The 22529-nt window shown below is 38.4% G+C and overlaps 1 protein-coding gene and 1 non-coding gene across 5 annotated transcripts in view; one reads left to right on the top strand and one right to left on the bottom strand.

The window, feature by feature from the left end:
• Positions 1 to 262: 262 nt before the first annotated feature.
• YLPM1 (YLP motif containing 1) overlaps positions 263 to 22529 on the top strand; it is a 59652-nt gene continuing 37385 nt past the window's right edge. For 2 of the 4 annotated variants that reach the window (XR_004423173.1, XM_033107718.1), the window contains exons 1-4: positions 263 to 1290; positions 11859 to 12092; positions 12972 to 13151; positions 13955 to 14946. Coding sequence is in view for 3 of the 4 variants with exons in the window: in XM_033107718.1 (XP_032963609.1) it covers positions 421 to 1290; positions 11859 to 12092; positions 12972 to 13151; positions 13955 to 14946 (2276 nt within the window). In the remaining variant the exon portion in view is untranslated. The remainder of the gene's footprint in view (positions 1291 to 11858; positions 12093 to 12971; positions 13152 to 13954; positions 14947 to 22529) is intronic. The other 2 variants (XM_033107715.1, XM_033107716.1) reach the window with 2 other exon arrangements.
• Positions 8530 to 8636, bottom strand: LOC117024351 (U6 spliceosomal RNA). Its single transcript, XR_004423421.1, has one exon. It is a non-coding gene; the product is annotated as a U6 spliceosomal RNA (small nuclear RNA).

Here is a 22529-nt window from a genome sequence, read left to right as displayed (position 1 = left end):
TGAATGGAACCCTTTTTTTTTCCATTCAAAAATGAACCCATGGAGCGATAGGATCTCTACCACCCCTTTCAGCTGTGAGACTCTATGGTTCCTCGGTTGTATGAGAACATTCTACTCGCACCTACGGTATTCGAACCTGAAGGAAGATGGCAACCGAGAGTCTCCAAGCACAGGGTCGCTCTATCTCGCCTTTGTTCTCCTCTCTGTGGCTACTGCGCAGGCGTAGTCGCCCAGTACCGACCCCGCCTTCCCTGTCGCGGGCCCTCCTCGGTAGCGCCGGCGCACTGGCGCGCTCCGTTTACACGCTCCGGGGCCTGTAGGCGCCGCGAGTTCCGGCTGTCGCCGCCGCCGCCGCAGCTCCTGGAGGTCAGTTGCGACGAGTAACGGCGCCAGGACGAGCTGTGCGCTTTCTTCTCCGATATGTACCCGAATTGGGGCCGATATGGCGGGAGCAGCCACTATCCGCCTCCGCCGGTCCCGCCGCCACCTCCGGTGGCGCTTCCTGAGGCCTCGCCCGGGCCCGGGTATTCGAGCTCGACGACTGCAGCGGCCCCCTCCTCCTCGTCGGGCTTCATGAGCTTCCGCGAGCAGCACTTGGCGCAGCTCCAGCAGCTGCAGCAGATGCACCAGAAGCAAATGCAGTGCGTGCTCCAGCCCCATCACCTTCCTCCGCCCCCCCTGCCGCCCCCGCCGGTGATGCCGGGGGGCGGCTATGGAGACTGGCAGCCACCGCCGCCACCGATGCCCCCGCCACCTGGGCCGGCCCTCAGCTATCAGAAGCCGCAGCAGTACAAACACCAGATGCTCCACCACCAACGAGACGGGCCTCCTGGTTTGGTTCCCATGGAGCTGGACTCTCCCCCTGAGTCACCCCCAGTACCGCCGGGGTCTTATATGCCCCCGTCTCAATCTTACATGCCCCCACCCCAGCCGCCACCCTCGTACTACCCCCCGGCCTCGTCTCAGCCCTACTTGCCTCCGGCTCAGCCGTCCCCTTCTCAGTCCCCACCTTCCCAATCCTACCTGGCGACCACCCCTTCTTATTCTTCCTCTTCCTCCTCGCAATCCTATTTGAGCCATTCCCAGTCTTACTTGCCCCCTTCTCAGGCATCTCCTTCCCGCCCCTCCCAGGGCCATTCTAAATCCCAGCTACTAGCTCCACCATCGTCCACCCCTTCTGGGAATAAGACAACTGTCCAGCAAGAACCTTTGGAGAGTGGAGCCAAGAACAAGAATGCTGAACAGCATCAAGCTGCCCCTGAGCCAGATCCTTCTAAGATGACTCCACAGGTAAGAATAGCGTGTTCCTGATCCGCATCTTTTCACCTGGAGGGCCCTAAGTGAGCAGGCCTGGGGCTCGAACACAGTGCTTAGCGTAATTCCAACACGCTACGACTAGCTAGCTAATTTATACTCCACAGGATTCCTTAAGAGTCCGAGGTCTGACTGCCCAGCTTTTTAATTTGTTAAATGTAGATTACTCAAAGAACAGTGTTTGAAGGTGTTTCTAGACACCACAGAGTAGTGAGGTGGCCCAGGAGTTACTTTTCAGATACATTCCTTGGTTTCCTCTGACCAACCTCCCACATTTTACTGGTTTTGCAAAGGGCTTTGTTTCTACATTGTGTTTTAAACTAAAACTTCCATTTAAGAGGCAGCATAAAAAAAGAAGCTTCTGAAAGGGGTGACACTTGAAATGCATATAAACTTTAGGACCAGTAAGCTTCTTTAAAAAAAATTTTTTAGGGTCCACTGATAGTGTCAGCTTCTTGAATTAAGAAGTCTAATCAACTGAAGGATAGAAATCTTGTTCTTGTCAGGAGCATCCTAATTGTGCTTCTAGATGCATTCGCAGTACACGTTTGACCCTTTGAGGAGTCTGTTGGTCATTTAAGAAATTGACCCATTCATGCTTTTCTCACATCACTTAAAGATTTAAAGACATGACCAGTTTGCTGCATTGCATTGTTAACCATTCACTCCAGAGTAACAGTCTTGGAATTCTGCCAAGGTAAAAAAAAAAAAAAAAAAGAAAAAAAAATTGGTGATACCCCTTCATTCATGGAAGAACCATTCCTCTAAACTTCTGTTTGAAGTGATGTTTCCCACAGAACGGACAAAGATTGATAGGATGGCAGTAATAAATGAATTCCTTCCCTAAGAAGGAAGATAGAACTAAAGTGGAATAAACCATTTCTTAGGATTTCTTAGACACTTTTAGCAATTACCAATCTACCTAAGGTTGCCTATGAGAAAAGAGAATCTTTTAATCTACACTTAAATTTACATACAAAAGATTTCCAGAAGATAGGGAGGCAGTATTCTAATTTGACAGAGGTTTGCCTTTAGAAATTAAGAATAGAAGCAAGTTGTTTTAAGTAAGCAAGATGTACTTGGCACACCATCAGGAGAAAACACTTAAGATGCTGGGGTAAAACAGTAGAATAAGGGATTCTGTTGGCTTACCCCAAAGCCCCATCCCACCAGGTTATTTCCCCCAGATTCCTCTATTATAGAGATAGAATTTGTGGGTTTTCCCACCCCACTCTGAAATTTTCAATGTTTTTGTTGTCACTCTCAGAGTTAGTCCAAGCCAAAATATGACATTTATATTTTCATCTCTACTAGACTTTTTTCTGGCTTTTGGGAGGCAAATGAATTGGTTTTTTGGGTTGGGGATCAGACCTGTCCTTAATATAAATTCTGTGAGCACTGCTTTTGCTTTTCTACCTTTGTACCCATTCTGGAGTGAACTTCTTTTAGTGCTTTGACTATTCAGTGCCTCCAGTTCTTTGGTGAAAGCAGGAAAGAAAGTGGTCAGAAGATGAGGCTTGAAGAGGTATGAATGGGCCAGATCACGAATGGCCTTGTAAACCGGTATCAGCTTTCTTACCTCTGTCTAGAATTCATCCCACTTCCTCAACCCTATTTTCCCCCTTATAGTTGTATTGCTTTCAAGGCACATCTCAAATATCTAGGTCTCTGTGAAGCCATGCCTAAGGTTAGCCATCTGGTTTGGTTCTGTTCTTCGGATTGTAAGTCCCTTGCAGACAGGAACTACTTCATTCATCTTTTTGTCCCCTGTAGGACCTAGGACAATGCCTTGAAAATTGTAGGCTCTCCACAAAGATTTGTTGAATAAGATACAAGAGTTGTCATGTTCTAGACTTATTGTACTTTGGTTTATCAGATGACGTACACTTTCTTCGTGCCAGTGCCAATCTCTGACAATTAATTTATTATCTTTTGGTTCATATTTTATTTTTGGAAAATGTCACTTAAAATTTTTATGGTGAAAAATTTTAAATATACAGAAGTCCCCTCTTAAGTACAGTTTTCTTTCCACGGTTTAAATTAGCCAGTCAACCGCTGTCCAAAAACATTACATGGAAAATTCCAGAAATGCTTAGTGTAGCATGCTGTTCTGAGTAGCGTGATGACATCTTGCTCCATCCTGTGAAGGTATTTTGCTCCATCCTGTTACATCCCATCTGGGATGTGAACCATCCCTTTGTCCAGCATATCCATCCTGTATCCCAGCTACCCACTGGCCAGTCCATTAGTAGCGCTCTCATTTATCAGATCAACTTGCAGTATTGCAGTGCTTGTGTTCAAGTAACCCTGTTTTAGTTAATAATTGCCCCAAATGCAAGAGTAATGATGCTGGCAATCTGGTTTTGCCAAAGTGAAGCCATAAAGTGCTTCCTTCAAGTTAAAAGGTGAAAGTTCTCGACTTAATAAGGAAAGAAAAAAATTGTAGGCTTAGGTTGCTAAGACCTATGGTAAGAATGAATCTTCTATCTGTGAAATTGTGAAGAAGGAAAAAGGAATTTGTGGTAGTTTGCTGAGAGAGACTACATTCACATAATTTTTATTACAACAGTATATTGTAATTGTTCTCTTTTATTATTAGTGGTTGTTAATCTCTTACTGTGCCTAATTTATAAATTAAGTTTATTATAGGTATGTATGCCTAGTAGAGAAAATGGCATGATTACCCCCATAAACCCATCATTCACATTCAACAACTGTCAAGATTTTGCCGTGTTTACCCTATCTACACCCTTTTCATTGTTCCTGCTGCAATGTTTTAAAGCAAATTTAGATCTCATGTTATTTCATCCCTACATTCTTAGACACCTAAAAAAAAAAGGACCTGTGCTAAGCTAAACACATTTTAATGCCTAACAAAATTAACAGTTTCTTTGTATCATTTAATATCTGATCCATTCAGATTTCCCGTTTTCTCATACTAATGGAATTAAAAATAATTCCTTGATATCTATGCTGAACTTCTCCAATGGATTTAATAATGTTTTGTTGATCTGTTCAAATCAGGATCTAATATAGACATTTTGGAGCAGGGTAATTCTTTGTTTTGGGGATGTCCGATAGGATGTTCAGCAGCGTCTCTGGCCTCTGCCTGCTAAATGCCAGTAGAAGCCCCTAGTTGTGACAACCAGAAATGTTTCCAGACATTGCCAAATATCTCCCAGGAGGGCCAAATTACCCTTAGTTGAGAACTCCAGATTTAGATCAGTTTCTCTGATTCTTTTTCTATCTCATGCCATTGAACTTGATGAAAAAGCTGTGTCGTTGTCCTGTAGAATGTCCCACATTCCGGAGTTGTCTGCTGCTTCGTGGTGTCATTTGACTTGTTCCTCTCTCTTCCATGGTTTTTGTAAACTAGAAGTGAACTCTGAAGCCTTCTCAGAATTAAGCTCACCTTTCTTTAAGCAGGTGTGCTTTATAATCTAGGTGGTGCTGTGTACTTCATTCACATCCATTTGGGAGGCACTCAGTGCCTGGTTGTCCCACCGATCGCGGCGCCAAGATTGATCAGGGGGTGACAGTGTGGTCCCTCCACTGTAAAGCTGCCCATCAGTCTTACATCTAATGTTTCATCGAGTGGTTCGTCCATTGATTATCTTTGCCTAAGTGATCATGTCTTTATTAGAGGTTACAACGTGGTGATTTTTTCCTGCCATTTCTTCTACATTTATTATATGTAATTCTGTAAAGAAAAACATTCACTCATGAACTAGGACTATTTGATTGGAAATATAGTTAGTATAGGTAAGACAGGATACATGCTTGGTATTCTCCCATTTAGTTTCTAGTTTTCAGAGTAAAGTGTTGGTGATTTAATGGAATATGTCTTTTTTCTTTTTTTCTTCCCCCTTCTTCCGCCTCCCCTCCCACTCCGGTTCAAGCCGTTGTTTCTCAGTCTAGTTGTGTAGGACACAGCTCCCTGGCCCATGCTGGTATTGTGAGCATTGCGCTCCCCTGCCAGTCGTCGGTCGGCTGGCCGCTCACAGCAGCTCACCACAGCTCTCGCTGGCTGCGGAATGTGTCTTTTTTCAAGAATTAAATTTTCTGTGTGTTTAATGGACTGACTAGGTAAAGAGCATACTAACCCTTTTTTCATAAATTGTGATTTTTATTTATGCTTTTATTCTCAAAACTTATTTGGGAAAAGCTGTTGGCTTTGATTAGAGTTTTTAGTCATTTATTTAATGTTCAAGTATTTACTGAATAGCAACTGTGTGCCAAGTACTGTGCTTAGTACTGGAGATGAAATGATGAATAAGACAGACATGGTACCTGCTCTCATTGACTTGTTCTGATGAGGGGGGACAAAGACATTTATTAAGTAACTAAGGGAAGTACAGGATTCTGTGGGATTGTAAAATATCACTAGGTTGTTCTCTAAGGAATGGGAGAAAGGGGGCGATTTTTTAGCTCACCATTATCTTTATTCACAGTGCCTTGCCTAGGGTCTAGCACATAGGTGGAGAACAGATATGTTTTAAATGTTTGAGTATAGCCGGCCATTCTAACCTAATTGAAGAGCCCTCTCTTTGTAAGTGATATTTAAGTGAAACCTAAAGAATGGGTAGGAATTAACCAGATACGAGTTCAAAGAATTAAGTTCAGTAGGGCTTACTGAGGTGGCAATAGTAGACATAAACCAGATGGGGAAGGACCTGTGAGGACTCTATCTTCAGGGCACGAGGAAGCCAGTGAAAGATTTTGTACAGGCAAATGTGACAGATTGGCATTTTTGAAAGCTCACTCTGCTTGCATTGTGGAGAGTGGAATCAAAAGGAGCAAGAGTGATTCAAAGAGAATAGTTAATAAATAATCTAGGCTAGACATGATAATGGCTTGGATTTAGGTGGTGATTGTGGGGATGGAGAGAAGTGGAAAGACTGGAGAAATGCTTAGGCGCTGGACTCCAGTTGGAGATTGAGTAGTAGTGGAGAGAGAGGCATCAGTGATGATTCCTGGGTTTCTGGGATAGGCTGCTGGGTGGATGGTGGTCCCGTTCATAAATAAAATAGGAAACCCTAGAGGAGGCGGAAGAACAGGTCTGGGGGTGGGGGGGAAATGATGAGTTAAATTTTAGACCTACTGAGTTTCAAGTTATTGAGACTTATGTAAGAGTCCAGTTAGAGATGTCCAATGGAAAGCTAGGTATAGATGTGGAATCTAGGAGCGAGATACGATAGATTTGTGGGTCATCAGCAAAACAATGGTATTTGAAGGCACAGAAATAGATCAGGTTTCCCAAGGAGTGTACAGAGTAAGAATCGCAGTGTCTAAGGGAACCAGTGGAAGGAAAGCCAACTAGGAAGATGGAAATGAGGACAGTGCAGTGGCACACAGGTGAGGAGAAGACTGTTTCTCGGAGGAGGGAGTGGTCAGCTGCGTCACGTACTGCTGAGAGGTCAAGCAAAATAAGGACGTGAGTTACCTTTTGCACATACTGACATGTAGATTGTTGTTGACCTTGGCAGGAGCAGTTTCATAGTGACTGAAGCCATATTGCATTGATTTGAGGAGTGATGGAAGGTGAGGAAATGGGGATGGTGAGTATAGACAACTCTTTCCAGAAGTTTAACTGCAGGAGAGAGAGAGAGAATGAGGGCAGGAGCTGGAGGAAGAGGGGAAGTAAAAGAGTTTATTTTTTGTTGTTATTTTTAAGATGGACAGATTATCTGGTGACCTTAATTTCCTGGAGTAGAATGTGAGCCTCAAAAATACTGAAAATAAATATATTTTAAATAAATTTGAAAAATGGAAATCCATTGCATTAGTTAGTATTTTACCAGGTTCTCTTCCTACCCCATTTTGCTTTAGGATATAAGACATAGTACCTTTATAGTGTTTCAGACATTTATCATAATCAACCTGCATAGGAAAGGCCTCCAAAATTAATCTTTAAAAGTCAGTCTCTCTCTCTCCGTCTCTCTTCCTCTCCCTTATCTCTCTTTCTCTCTTTCACTCTCCTTTATATTTCTCTACTTGGAGAATTATTTAGTACCTAGTTCATAGCTAGTATACCAATAGGAAGTGGTCAGTAAGTGCTTGATGAGTAAATTAGCACATTTTTTAGTAATATTTGTGACAAATAGTTCTTACACTCTTACTTTTTAACTCCTTTCATTCAGTCTCTTTTTAAATGTGACACATGCTCTGATTTTCCTCAATCTGTGAACTAACATCCGTATGAGATGGAGTTGTCCGATACGATGGGATGTTCCGAAGAACTGAGTACCACTACGTAGGTAGTTCAGCTTCATTAGCAAGTCCAAGCAGATTTTTATTCTTTCTGAAATAAAGATTAATCATCCTTCTCATGGGCACTGAGGACATTTTTGAATGATGTCATCATTATTCATTTGTAGAGCTTGAAAAATGTGCCGAAGTCTAATCCTAGGAATGAATTATTAGGTTGGTGCAAAAGTAATTGCAGTTTAAAAGCTTAAAAATAAAGGCAAAAACTGCAGTTACTTTTGCACTAACCTAATAGATCTGGTTTCTGCTTTTTGGGGTCATTGAAATTGACCTACAGTGCATACTATGGGTAAACCAGCAAGTACTTGAGCACCGAACATGGTTCTTAACCCTAGACCAGGTCTAAGGCAAAGATGGGAAGCATGAGAATAATATGGTGCAAACTGATAAAGAATCTAAGATCTGTACCGTTTTCATATCTGTAGCCATTGGCTTCTAGTTTGTGACAGATAGTTTGCATCTTTGTATCTTTTAGTGATGGTTTCAAAGCAACTCAAAAAAAAAAAAGAAACTTTTAACATCTATTTGAAAGAGACTGGGTTTATTAACTTTTTTTTTTAATTATTTTTTTAATGTATTGGGGTGACAATTGTTAGTAAAATTACATAGATTTCAGGTGCACAACTCTGCATCACATCATCTATAAATTACATTGTGTGTTCACCACCCAGAGTCAGTTCTCCTTCCGTCACCATATATTTGATCCCCCTTACCCTCATCTCCCACCCCCCAACCCCCTTACCCTCTGGTAACCACTAAATTACGTTCCCCAGATTAATTTTCAAAACCCCGTGGCCATCTTGTGGTTACTGATTGTTTTCTAATCCCCTCTCCTTCCCCCTTACCCTCCCCACCCTGTCCATCTAGCAACCCTCAGTTTTTCCTCTTTGTCTCCAAAACTGTTTCTGATTAGTTCATTCACTTATTCTTTTCTTTAGATTCCGCATAAAAAATATGGAACGCTTCACGAATTTGCGTGTCATCCTTGCGCAGGGGCCATGCTAATCTTCTCTGTATCGTTCCAATTTTAGTATATGTGCTGCCGAAGCGAGCACTATTAACTTTTTTAAGCTGAAAGATAAAGCTGTTGCTATTTTCATAAAATAATAGAAGAAAGTTGCAAATGATTTAATACTGCATTAATGTTAACTGTCATGGTCAGTGTGCTTTTTTTAATGTTGAATAGTAAAAGTGATTAATCCCGGGAGCCGATGATGTGTGTGATAACTAAAAACAAAAAAACCCAATCATGACTCACACTTCAAGATGGAGTTAACAAGATGAAATTTTTTCTTGTCAGTGGATTGGAGCATGTTTCAGGTCATAGTAGTGAGTGGCTTAGAAGGGAAGTCTTCAGTTGGCCAGCAACCATTTATTGACATCCTACTTTGACATAAAAAAAGCATGAGAGCATCTCTCTCCCAAGATAATTACATTCTATGAGTGAAAAAACAGATAACAAAACAGTATGTTAAGTGAGAAAAAGAGTATACATTATATATATTTTATGCATCTCTTTTCATGTGGAAAATTAGAGATGTGTACAGGAAAATATTAGCAATATAAGAAATCCTGGTTACCCAAAGATAATGAATCGCAGTGAATGCAAGTAAAATGAATCCATTTAATATAGCGACTAAAAGTTTATTGTAAAAAGTAAAAAATTTGATATGGGACATAATCTCGAAAAAACAAAGCTGAAAAATCAAGGAATAGCTGAGTCTTAGAATGAACAAAGAATAAAGTATAGATTATGTTTCTGTACTATAATTTTGGTGACAAAATTATATGGCAACATTATGTATCATTTTTTATTTTTGGATATATTGAAAAAAATATTTGAGGGATTTATCAATTTTCCCAGGGGCTGTTTTTCAACCTTTGGTATTCATATCGTCATCTTTTGCAGGTCCTATCATAATTCTTTTTGGTTGGTTAATCAATAGGACTTCTGCTAGATCCTCAGCTATCAGTAATGAGTTAGGAAATTCTCCAATATCACTTTCATAAAATCCTGCATCCTTATAATTGTAGTAGAAATATATGCTGTTGTTAATTATAGAAGTATATAGGGCAGTTCATTAATGAATATTTTAGTGTTATGACAACCTTTTTTCCTTATGCAACCTTGTAAGGGGATTATACAATGAATACTGGGGTAATGAAGTGTCTATAGTTATTTCTGAGTGGTGAGATTCTTTTATTGATTTTATTTAATTAGTTATTGCTTATTTATGCAGTCGATTCTTTTTATTTGAGGTATTTGTGTTCTGTAAAGTCACCAGGAACACCGCATTGGTGAATACTGAACCATTGCGCATAAGTGAAATACAAGGTTAGGTTCTTGTATAAATGTGAGCTTTTGGTCACATTTTCATTGACCAGTAAATATATAACCTTGTTATATGTGTGTTTCTGTTTAAAGACACTTTATTTAATATACATTGTTGATTTATTAACACTGAACTCATATAGCCGACAGCACTATATGCCTGAATGAAGTGTGTCTAACACCCATATGTTCTCTGTAAGGCTTGTCACAGCCTTCTGGCACTTAGGAACACTCCACAGCACTTCAGCACTATGCTTGGAGGCCATTTTAAACAGCAAAATCACCAACAAAAGCACAGAAATGCGAAAAGTGGCCTAAATAGACTGTGGAAAGGACACTTTTTTACAGTATGAGAGCTAAACAAAAAGGCAAGCGTGGATGTGTTCTGCGTTAGCTGGGAATGTGCAAGCCAGGTGACTCAGATTTTTCACCGCCATGCGTACGTCCGGAAATGAACGCCACAGCTCCCGACTGTTGATTTGGGAGTTAGAAATAAATTTTAGCCAATAGGCAAATTCACAAATGCAGAATCCATGAATAATGAGGATTGGCTGTAGTTTCTAATTTTTTTCCACATTAAACTTATTGTTGTGACTCTTACAAAGTGGAAGCACAAAACAAGCTACCAGAAAATTAAATTACAGTATAATTTGGAAGGCAAAGTAAGACTTCTAAAATAAATAGAAAACATTTAAAAACACGTTATATTTTCATTTATACATACAGTAGTTCCCCTTTACCTGCAGTTTCGCTTTCTGCAGTTTAGTTACCTGCGATCAACCACAGTCTGAAAATATTAAATGGAAAATTCCAGAAATAATTCTTAAGTTTTAAATCACACGCTATTCTGAGTAGCATGATAAAAACCTTGCACTGTCCCACACCATCCTGCTCCATCCTGCCCAGATGTAACTCACCCCTTTGTCCAGCATATCCATGGGGTATACCCTACTCATGCCATTTGTCACTTAGTAGCTACCAGTATCTCGATTATCAGATCCCCTATCATGATATTGCAGTGCTTGTGTTGAGGCAACCCTTATTTTACTTAATAATGTCTCATTCACCTCACTTCATCTCATCACATAGGCATTTTATCATCTCATATCATCACAAGAAGGGTGAGTACAGTACAAGAAGGTATTTTGAGAGAACCACATTCACATAACTTTTATTACAGTGTATTGTTATAATTCTATTTTATTATTAGTTGTTGTTAAATCTCTTACTGTGCCGAATTTAAAAATTCAACTATCATACATATGTATATACAGGAAGAAATAGTATATATAGGGTTCGGTACTATGGCGGTTACATGCGTCCACTGGGGATTTTGTAATGTATCTCCCGTGGGTAAGGGGAAACTATTGTATGTACCTGGGGATAGCTAGACTGATGATACAACAGGTGTTTAAAAGAGAGAAGGCAAAAAAAAGAGGTAGGACTATTTCGTTATATGCATTAACTGCAAGACCCCCGTGGATAAATCTGAACCAACTAGACAGGTTAAAAACAAGTAGCTGTGAATTTATCAAAAAGACTGCTCTCACCTCCAAAAGCATGTGTTTTAAGAGAGTAGAGAAGTATGTTGAATTAATATGAATGGTATGGTTTAACTTAAATGTACTGTGTTTCCCTGAAAATAAGCCCTAACCGGAAAAGAAGCCCTAGCATGATTTTTCAGGAGTACATCCCCTGAGCATAAGCCCTAATGCAGCTTTTGGAGTAAAAATTAATATAAGATCCAGTCTTATGTTTGGGGAAACATGGTATAAATTTAGGGGAGGAATTGAAAATCTTGCTTGTTTATTTGCCTTTCTCAGTCCATCTTTGCCTTTCCTTACATATAAACATGAACGCAGACACAAATGTAGCTCTCTGTAAACACCAACTTGCAGCTATACAGCATTGTCAAGTAAATTCTTACAAATGGTTTCTGTTGTAGGAACAGCAGCAGTACTGGTATCGACAGCACTTGCTTAGTTTGCAGCAGAGGACAAAAGTACATTTGCCAGGACACAAAAAGGGTCCTGTCATAGCAAAGGATGCGCCCAAGCCAGTTAAAGAAGTTACAGTACCTGCCACCAGTCAAGTACCAGAACCCCCTCCATCTGAGGAGCCCCCATTACCACCTCCTAATGAGGAGGTACCACCCCCTCTCCCACCTGAGGAATCCCAGGTAACCATAAAATTAATTACTTGGTATTTATTAAATTGTTCAGCTTTTTACTGATTCATTTATATATATACCTTTGTCATGAATGGATATATATTTTCATGTGTTTCTTTCAGTACATATAAAATTCTGTTTATGGACTAAGCAGATAAACCCTTATCAGGTTTAGAAAAGGCATTTTTTTCCATGGTTGAAGTGAGAGTGAAGAATTAGACACTTGTAAGTCGTGTCTCTAAGTACTAAAGGGGTGCCTTTAGTGTAGGCAGCACCGGGCAATAGTTAACAGCTCCAATTTTTATTGTCAAACTGCTCAGTCCAGGCACTGCCACTTACTGGTGGTGACTCTGAGCAAGTTAGTTAACCGTTCTGTGCTTTAAATTCCTCATCTGCAAAAGGGGTTAGAGCATTAAATGTGATAATCCTTGTCACTCAGCATACACTGGCACATTGAAAGTTCTCACACTGGTCCAAAGGTCATTGTTCTCCCAAGAGCCTTATGTGGAAACTTGATTGAATGATACCGCAGTCCATTGGTGAAAAGTGACTAAGGTGAAAAAGAGATTTCTCACAGAGTGAAAAACAGTAACTGTAGATTAATTAACTTTGTTGGGGAAGTGGTTATCCTATTTAGGAACTGGGATTATTCAGTAAAGACTTTGGAATTTATAAACTCCTTTATATGAGTATCCAGGAACAGTATGGATATTATCTGGTATTTTATCTAAAGATAGAATAGCTTTTCTTAATCAGCCAGACTTACAGGGATTCTGGACTTTATAATACAATATAATGCAATATGATACTTTATAAAGTATTCACTTTTCTTAGTAATTTGATTGCTGTTTTATGACTTCAAGAAAATGTACCTTCTTGTACCTTCAGTCCGAGGACCCGGAAGAAGATGCCCGGTTAAAGCAGCTGCAGGCTGCAGCAGCACACTGGCAGCAGCATCAGCAGCATCGAGTGGGCTTCCAGTACCAGGGAATAATGCAGAAGCACACTCAGTTACAACAGATCCTGCAGCAGTACCAGCAGATTATACAGCAGCCACCACATATGCAGGCAAGTGCTTCCTCAGCTGGCACATGGGAAGTTGCCCCAAGCCATGTAAGGGATTTGTTTTTCCTAAAACAGATTTAAGTGTGAAGAAGGAAAAATATCAAATAATTGACAATTAGATGTTTCCCGTGGGGTGCCCAAGTAGTTAGTTATGTCACATTACCTGGGGGTTTGGGAAGTGTGGTGGTGTTATGAAAATGCTTTTGGGGGCTGGGGGGACAGGTATAATTGGGTCTTCTGATCACATCAACCCAGGCAAATATTAGAGTACTGTCGGTGAGGGGTTTAAGAACCAGAGATTCTTATGTAGATTCAAGTTAACCTGTGTTTCGCCTGCAAACCACTATGGTTAACAGACAAGCGAAAAATCCACCAAAGAAATCAAAGCACCCACCACGAAAACCTAAGCAAATATACCATAAAAGATGAAATGACTTAGATGCTTGTTTGTCTTTTATCCTTGAGGTATAAACATGTGCATATATTTACAATAATAGATTTTTTAAAGTTCTTAACATGATCCATAGTAATACTAAAAATGTGAAAAATACTTATTGCTGAGGTAGAGATTTGCTTTAGTGTTTGTTTGATTTTTCCATCTCTGTGATAAGTTACATAAATAAATCAAAGGAAGAAAGAAGAATGATCATCACTGAATGGATATAACAAGCTGATCCTTAGGCTCCCGAAGTCTTTAGTGCTTTAATTTCCTAAGACTTCAAATGCCCTCGATTCATTATTATTTTAAGTTGTGATTAATTCTCTTATATGAATGTCTTGAAATAATTTTTATCCCTTTACTTTAGACCATGTCTGTAGATATGCAACTGCGGCATTATGAGATGCAGCAGCAACAGTTTCAACACCTCTACCAAGAATGGGAGCGAGAGTTTCAGCTGTGGGAGGAACAGCTCCATTCCTATCCTCATAAAGATCAGCTTCAGGAGTATGAGAAGCAGTGGAAAACATGGCAGGGACATATGAAAGCCACTCAGACCTATCTCCAGGAGAAAGTCAATTCATTTCAGAACATGAAAAACCAGTACATGGGGAACATGTCAATGCCACCTCCTTTTGGTCCGTATTCTCAGATGCCTCCGCCTCTGCCAACAATGCCCCCTCCGGTGTTGCCTCCGTCATTGCCACCGCCAGTGATGCCCCCTGCCCTGCCTGCTTCAGTGCCACCACCTGGCATGCCCCCACCTGTGATGCCACCTTCTCTACCAACCTCTGTGCCCCCACCTGTGATGCCTCCAGCTCTGTCTTCGGCAGGGCCGCCACCGGTTCTTCCCCCACCTTCCCTCTCTTCTGTAGGGCCGCCACCTGTTCTCCCCCCACCATCTCTCTCTTCAGCAGCACCTCCACCTGTCCTGCCCCTCCCACCGTTGTCTTCACCCACACCTCCTCCAGGAATGCCTCCCCCTGGGGTTCCACAAGGGTTACCTCCTCAGTTAACAGCAGCCCCAGGTCCGCCAGTCTCCGGTTCTCAGAGTTCACAAGGTCCGGAAAAACCTAGACCAGCACTACTTCCCACTCCTGTGTCTTTTGGTTCAGCCCCACCCTCAGCTTACCATCCTCCACTGCAGTCAGCTCTTGGCCCATCAGAACAAGGGAATTCTAAAGCTCCTCTGAGCAAGTCTACTCTGCCATACAGTTCGTTCTCCGAGCAAGGACTTGGGGAGTCTTCAGCTGCTCCCTCTCAGCCAATCACTGCAGTCAAGGACATGCCAGTAAGGCCAGGTGGACTGCTACCAGATCCTCCTAGAAGCAGTTACATGGAAGGTCAAAAAGGACCAAGGTAGGTCTGCCCTGCTTTTTTTTTTTTCGTTTGGTTTGGCTTGGCCTTTTTGTTGTTTCAGGCTGAGCAGGCCTTGATGGTATAAAAAGCTTCATTTATACAATTTTTATATTCTCTTTGTAATACTTTTAATCTATATACATTCCTGGTTCACAATTAATGCTAGTAGTCACTTATTAGACAGGACATAATGAAATCTAGAAATGATAACATGCCCCCATTTTTTTGATACCACTGCTTTTATCCTACATGTAGAGATTATAGTGCAGGAAGAATGTAATGTTTTAAAGTAATGGTTATCAATTTGTTACTGACTTTTCAGCTTCAAAAGTAATATTTATTAAATTTATCTTTTTTTGCTTTTTGTTTATTTGACAAATAACTGAATTGATAACTTTGTTAGGTAAATAATCTAACTATTGGAGATAAAGATGAATAAGCCAACATTCTAGTGAAATAAGACAATGAAATTTATTGTAAGGGTAAATAGGACTTACGTTTTATCCATTTGTTCAGCAAATATTTATTAAGTTCCTGGTCTGTATTTACTGCAGTGATTATAACAGAACAGACAAATGGAGCTTATATCCTTTATATGTTTCTCTATTTGGGAGATGTTTTTCTTTTGTCTGAACCACATTTTTATTTAGAAAAGTACACACAAAAATTTACTAGTAGTTTCTAAAGTTTTTTGTTTATCTTTTAAAAAGTGTTATATTCATTTTTCTTAGTTTATAAAAGTGTATTTTTCTCCCCAAGTTGACCTAAATGATAATTTTTCTACAGAAAAACATTTTCAATCAGATTTTTTTCCAATTGGAAATCGTAATAGAAATAGCGTACTTCTTATCGAAAATCTAGACAGTACAGAGAAGTATTGAAAAAGTAAAAGGCACCTAATTCCACTGGAGATTATTATCTGGAGACAAGAATTTTTAAAATATGTCATAAAAATGAGATCATACTAAGTATATTGTCTTGTAACTTGCTTTTTCCACCTGTCAGTACATGGGTTAGTTTTCCATCTCAGTGTCAATCTACATCATTATTTTACATTTAAACCTAATTTAAACATTTGAGAACAAAATATATCTTTTATTTGTTCCCCAAGTTTATAATTCTGAAAACAGTATGGCACAAAACTCCAAAATCAAAGCTAATTAGAGGCAAATAACATGAATTCCTCTGGGTACCAGAAGCCTTGCCAGAGGCTTTACATACATTATCTCATGGAGTCTTCTCAGCAACCTGTTAATTTGGCAGGATCATACCCTACATTTACCCTTTACAAACTGGGGCTAAAAGGATTGGGTAATTTGCTCAGGATCATGTCACTGGAAGAAGAGAGCCTAAGTCTATATCCAGTGGGTCCTCAGAGCAAAAGCATAGTTAAGTACTGTATTTAATGTCATGATTCAATAATGTTCATACTGTCAAGTGATTACAAATACAGTTGTAGCCTTCATTTATCTGTGTATCTTCTTGATTTGAATTCCTACTTATCTCCTGGATTGAGCAATGCCTTTTAGATCTGGTGACTAATTTGCTATCAGAAAAGTACATTTTTAACACCTCATGAAACAGATTTCTTGCTCCCTTTTTTCTGTCATTAATGTTTCTCTCTTTTGCCTACCAAGTCTTGACTGTAAATTTAGAATCTATCTTTTTTTTCTTGCCTCAAGGTACAGTTAATAACTTCAGTGCTATTAGGATCTTAGCAATTATCCGATGCAACCCCCTCTACAGCACATTTAGTTTGCATTTAGTGTAGCATTTTAGTTTGTAATCTTGCACATATTACCTTATTTATTTCTCTCAGTGATCTCATGATGTAAGTAGATAAGGGAGGCTGAGCTTTGGAGAGGTTATAAATAAATTCTCCCAGATGACATAGCTAGTAAATGGTTGAGATGCGATTTGAATGCAAGGCCTTCTGATCCACTTACAAATTAGTTGTGTTTCCCGTGACAAGCAGTTGATGGACTCTGCTTGAACACTGAGTTTTCTAGAAAGTTTGTTTCTTACATTGACCCTAAATATGTTACTGTAACTACCTGTCGATTCTAGATCTGCCTCTGTGGTGCAACACATATTGAATTATCCTGTCACTCTTCTACAGTGTGTTCCTGCTGTTATTTCAAGATCACCCTCTCATCTCCCCTGTCCTGCCTTACCCAGTCTGCTCTGCCATCACATAAACTCAAATTCTTTTCTTTTCACACTGACATTCGTTCTAGTCTCCTCTACAGGTCCTTTAGTTTGTCAGTTTCCAGAGTGAACACTTATTTCAGGTGTAGAAGACTGTAGACCAACTTCATTATAAATAATATATAATTGAATAAATTGCCTTTTTTTGGTCAGCACTTTCTCAGTATTGACTCTTGTTAAGCTTAACATCAATTTAGCTTCCCAGGTCGTTTTTACATTAGCTGTTATTTGGCCAAGTGTCTCTCATCCTGAACTTGTGCAGTTGCTTTTTGTTTTATGTTCTTTTTCTTTGTCTAAGACTTTATCTTTACATTTCATCTAGTTAGGTTTGGGCCAACATTTTAGTCTACTGAAATCTTGGTGAATGTTGATCATGTTGTTTTTAGGTTTGAGATATCTCTCCCCAGCTTTTTCACCTGTAACTTTGATTAAGGATGGCTTTTTAAAAATCTTTGTCATTGAAATGGATCCTGCTCTCATTATCTACCTTGTTTTAAAAGATTTTCCCCCATCTAGCTTATGTCATTGCCATTTCAATTACTCTTCTACTTCTTTTGCTCATTTAGCCCATATAAAGTATAGTTTGTGACTATTGACTAGACATAGTTCTTTTTTTCCTCACATGTAGCTGGGAAAAAGAAATCAGTGGAAATCTGGTTAGTGAGTACAAGAAACTCACTAAGTCTGGTTACTTAACCCACTAAGTGAGTTAAGACTAATCCACACTATTAAAGAAATTTGTGAATTTCCTTTATTAATTGAGTTTGGAGTTTGCTGTAAACAACTAACTGATATGGTCCACTCTTGTTTTAAACAGCTGGGTAGAAAAACAAGAATTGAGAACACAGATAATTGATTTACCAATAACACTATTAAAATAAAGAAAGTACTTTGAGTTTTTGCAAAACCCAGATTTAGGCTGCTTTCTAAAAACTGAAGGTTTCCAAAAAGTCAAGTACACAGCTGCATCGTGTGTAAATAGCATACCACATTGTTGAGCATTGTTTTGAAACTGTGTATGTGTATGTATGTATATCATGGATTAATCAAGTCTTCTAGAAGACTGCCACTGCTCCAAAAAACTGTCATATCAGTGGACGTTGGTTTCCCAGAACCTTTTTTTTCAATAATAAAACTTATTTATTAAAGGGTAACATACAGAGATGTGCACAATCGTAAGTGTACAGCTTAGTGAATTTGTACAAAGTAGACACACCCATGTTATCACTATTCTGATCAAGAAATAGAAGTTACTAGTGTCCGAGAAGTCTCCCTCATGTCCCTTCCCATTTTCCCTTCATCCCAAAGAAAAGCACTATACTGACTTTTTACACCATAGATTAGTTTTGCCTATTTTTGAACATTATATGCGTGGAATCATATTGTATGTACTCTTTTGAGTCTGGCATCTTTCACTTGACATATTATTGTGAGATTCATCCATGTTGTGTGTAGCTGTAGTTTGTTTATTCCCATTCCTGTATAGTGTTTTATTGTATGAATATACCACAATGTGTTTATCCATTCTAATATTGATGGTCATTTAATTGTTTTGGTCACTATGAAAAATACTAGTTATGTGTCTTTTAGTGCTATATGTGTCCCTTTTCGATGCATACAGATATGTGTGTGTGTATATGTATGGATATTTAATTTTGTTCAGATATATACCAAGGATTGGAATTGCTTGATCATGGGTCCGTATATGTTCTGCTTTGACAGATCTTGTCCAACAGTTTTCCAAAGTGGTTTTAATTTACTCTGTCACCAGCCCAGCAGTGTGTCTGTATTCCAGTTTTTTTGCATCCTCATCAATACTTAGTATTGTTAAACTTTTAAATTTTAGCCACTTTGGTGGATGTTTAGTGGTATTGTAATATGGCTTCGGTTTATATTTCCCGATGATGAATGAGGTTGATTCCTTTCCATTTGATTGTTGTTCATTTGGATTTTCTCTTTTATGAAATGCCTTTTCTCTATTTTTTTCTATTAGGTTGTTTTTTCTTATTGATTTGTAGTTCTTTATATATAGTAGATACCAGTTTTTTGTCCAGTATATGTCTAGATTGTCTTGACTGTATTTCATTGTACAACACTTTTTACTTTCTTTAGTATATCAGAAAAGTGGTCTTCCCCATTTACCATCTAGATCCAATGGACCCTTTTTATTTTTTTTTAATTTTAAAGTAATTTTACAAAAAATTTACAGAAGAATAAAGGAATAGTGAAAAACAACTTACTAAAATTCTAATAAGGATTTTAAAAAACTCTTTGTATCAAGTAAATTTAGCACACAAACATCATAAAAGATGAAATCATTCTGTCACATTCTTTTACCAAAGCGGAATGATCCCAGTTCTTGCCACAAAAAAATTATGTGAAGTCCTTCCTTCTTAAAACTAAGTGGATGGCAATACCACATTTTCTTTCTGTTAGTAGAAATATATTGTTCACTCATCGAATCTTGAGTTTGAGAGTATTCATCTAGGGTATTGTCATCTGAGAATTCATAATTGGAGATTTCACTTATATGATAAATTTTCATCTTTATTAGAGCCTAGAGTGCTACTGTCTCTGCATTTATCTTTTGATTCATCTGATTTTGGTACAACTTTCTCTGTCACTTTTCTTTGTCATTATAGTCAGGAAATGAAAATTTCTGAATTCTCAATTGTGCTGAATGAAGCCTAAAAGCAGGCTGCAATATTTTGGGCAGTGCAAGGGGGCATGACAGTTCACCTTTGCTTCATCCTACTCAACAATTCTATCATTCTTTCCTTGTCTTTGTATTTTAATCTTTGGCATAGTTGGGGATAATTGATAAGTAATGATGAATAATAATAAATTCTAGGATAAGGAAATTGTAAAATGTTTCAAGATACAGAAAAAAAATCACTTAAGATCTTATAATGTATCTTAGATTTGCAAAAGGATCCAGTGGACCCATATGATAATCGCAAGATAATGCAAGTTTTGTTTTATTTTTTTAAAAAGTAAATTTTTTTTGTTGTTCTTGGGGAGGCCTGTACGAAAAAAGTCACAAAATGTCAATCCTTACAAATAGAACTGTTTAGAACAAAACAACTCAAAAACTATAACTGGATCCAGTGGACCCTGATGAACCCCAAGGGCTAGGTAATGGTATCTTTTGATTAATGCAAGTTCTTGATTTTAATTTAGTAGTCCAATTTATTGATCTTTTCCTTTATGTGTCCTCTTTTATGTCCTGTTTAAGAAGTCTTTGTTTACTCCAAAGTCATAAATACATTATCCTATTTTATCTTATATCTTTTATTGCTTTGTTATTTTAAAATCAATAATCCGTATAGAATTGATTTGTTGTTGTTGTTGTTGTTAATGTATGGTATGAGGTAGGGGTCATGGTTCATTATTTTCCATATACGGCTATCCAGTTGACCCCAGTACCATTTTATTTAAAAAGTCATCCTTTCTTTGCTACTTTGCAGTGTCTCCTCCATCATAAGTCAAGTAACTATATTTGTGGATTTGTTTCTGGACTCTCTTCCTTTGGTTTATTTGTATCTTTGCATTGCCGTTACACTTCTTTAATTATTGTAGCTTTATACTAAATCTTAATTTCTCTTGTGTTAGCCCTCTAATTCTGTTTCTAGATCAGAGGTTGGAGGATTTTTCCTGTGAAGGACACTATGGTATATGTTTTTAGGTTTTGCAGGCCATGTTTGGTCTCTTGTCAAATGTTTTTCTTTTTTCCTTTCCTGCTTCTTATTTTTTTAACTTTTAAAAGTGTAAAAAAGTCATTTTTAACTGGATTTGGACCATGGGCCGTAGTTTAACCCCAGATCTAGATTGTCTTGACTATTCTTGGTTCTTTGTATTTCCCGTATGATGCTTAGAATCAGCTTGTCAGTTTTCAAAAACCTGCTGGAATATCGATGAACATTGCATCGAATCTACTGACCATTTTGAGGAAGAATTGACATCTTTATAATATCAAGGCTTCTGATCGATCCCATTTACTTTTTGATTGGTTTTAGGATTGAAATTGTGACCCTCTTCCATTCTGTAGCTGTCTTACTAGGATTAGCAAGGGACTGTGAACACTATGGGTTTTCTTTATGCTTCCATTTATCATGGTTATTCCTGTTTGTAGTGTTTACTTCTCTTTGAGAATTTGGATTTGAGGATTTTGGTTATACATATGAGAAAATAGGCATTATTTCACATGAAAACTAAAAGGGAAGGAATTTGAGTCCAGAATTTAGTGTTTTGTAATTTCCATGGTCTGCTGATTTGAGTATATTTATGTAGATATGATGATAATCAGATAATACCTTGTTTCAGGGTATTTGTATTTCTGCATATTTCTTAAGTTTTTATACTCAATTTGGAGTATTTTTTATGCCAATGTTGAAGTTTTTATACTTAGTTCTAATGGTTTCATACCTAGTTTTAGAGTTTCTATGGGTTTATGAAATACTGTACAAAAATGTTCTAAATATTTAAACACCAGTATTTATTTTTCTTTCATCTGACCAGTGTGCAATGCATGTCTTTTTATATAATGGTATTTGGTGAATATCTACTGTTTATTTCAAATACATGCTATTTTTGTATGTTAAAAATGTCATAGTATTTCATTGTATTGATGGCTTAATTTTGTACATATATTTAACATGAGTATCTCTCAATGTATTTATTCCTAATACCTAAAAACTCTTTGCTTTTATAAATCAAAGGTTTCGATAGTCTTAAGATTTCGTAACATCCTTGAACTTTGAAAATTTGAAAGTGCAGTATTGATAATTGCCATTTATATGTAGTGTTGAAGGTATATTTCAGTTGGTTTAACATTTTTATCCCCAAAATAAAAATAAAATGATGACCCTTGGCTGTTGGTTAGCAATTTAATCTGAAAGCAAAGCACCCTACCCCTTTCCTGGGAACTGCATGTTACATGTGCAGGCGTGAGGCTTGCAGAACCTTTCTGCCCTGTCCTTTTCCTTCTCACTTACACACGTTGTAGTGCTCCTGCTTCCTCTGTGCTTTCCTCTGGCCTTTACCATGCTCTTCTCTTTGTCTGGAATCCCTTGCCTGTCAGTTTTTGCTTTACTAATTCTTATTTTTCCTGCCATGGGGTGGCACTTCAATAATTATTATTTTGAGATCCTTCAATGAGGCAGGCATTGGGGATACCTCGGTAAACAAGATCAACATTCCCACATTTATTACATTTTGTTCTACTTGTTGATTTATTTGTCTCACTCTTCCACAGACTGTGAACTCCCTGAGGTTAGGTAACAGTTTATTTCCAGCACTGACACGGTACCTACCAATTAGTAGGTGTTCAGTAAGTAAGTGTTGCTTATGCCATAACAGATCTGTTATGGCTAAAA

This window comes from Rhinolophus ferrumequinum, chromosome 6 (genome assembly GCF_004115265.2).
Source record: "Rhinolophus ferrumequinum isolate MPI-CBG mRhiFer1 chromosome 6, mRhiFer1_v1.p, whole genome shotgun sequence".
NCBI lineage: Eukaryota > Metazoa > Chordata > Mammalia > Chiroptera > Rhinolophidae > Rhinolophus > Rhinolophus ferrumequinum.
Note: the sequence above shows the minus strand (reverse complement) of the source record. Positions and strands in the feature narration are given on the sequence as shown.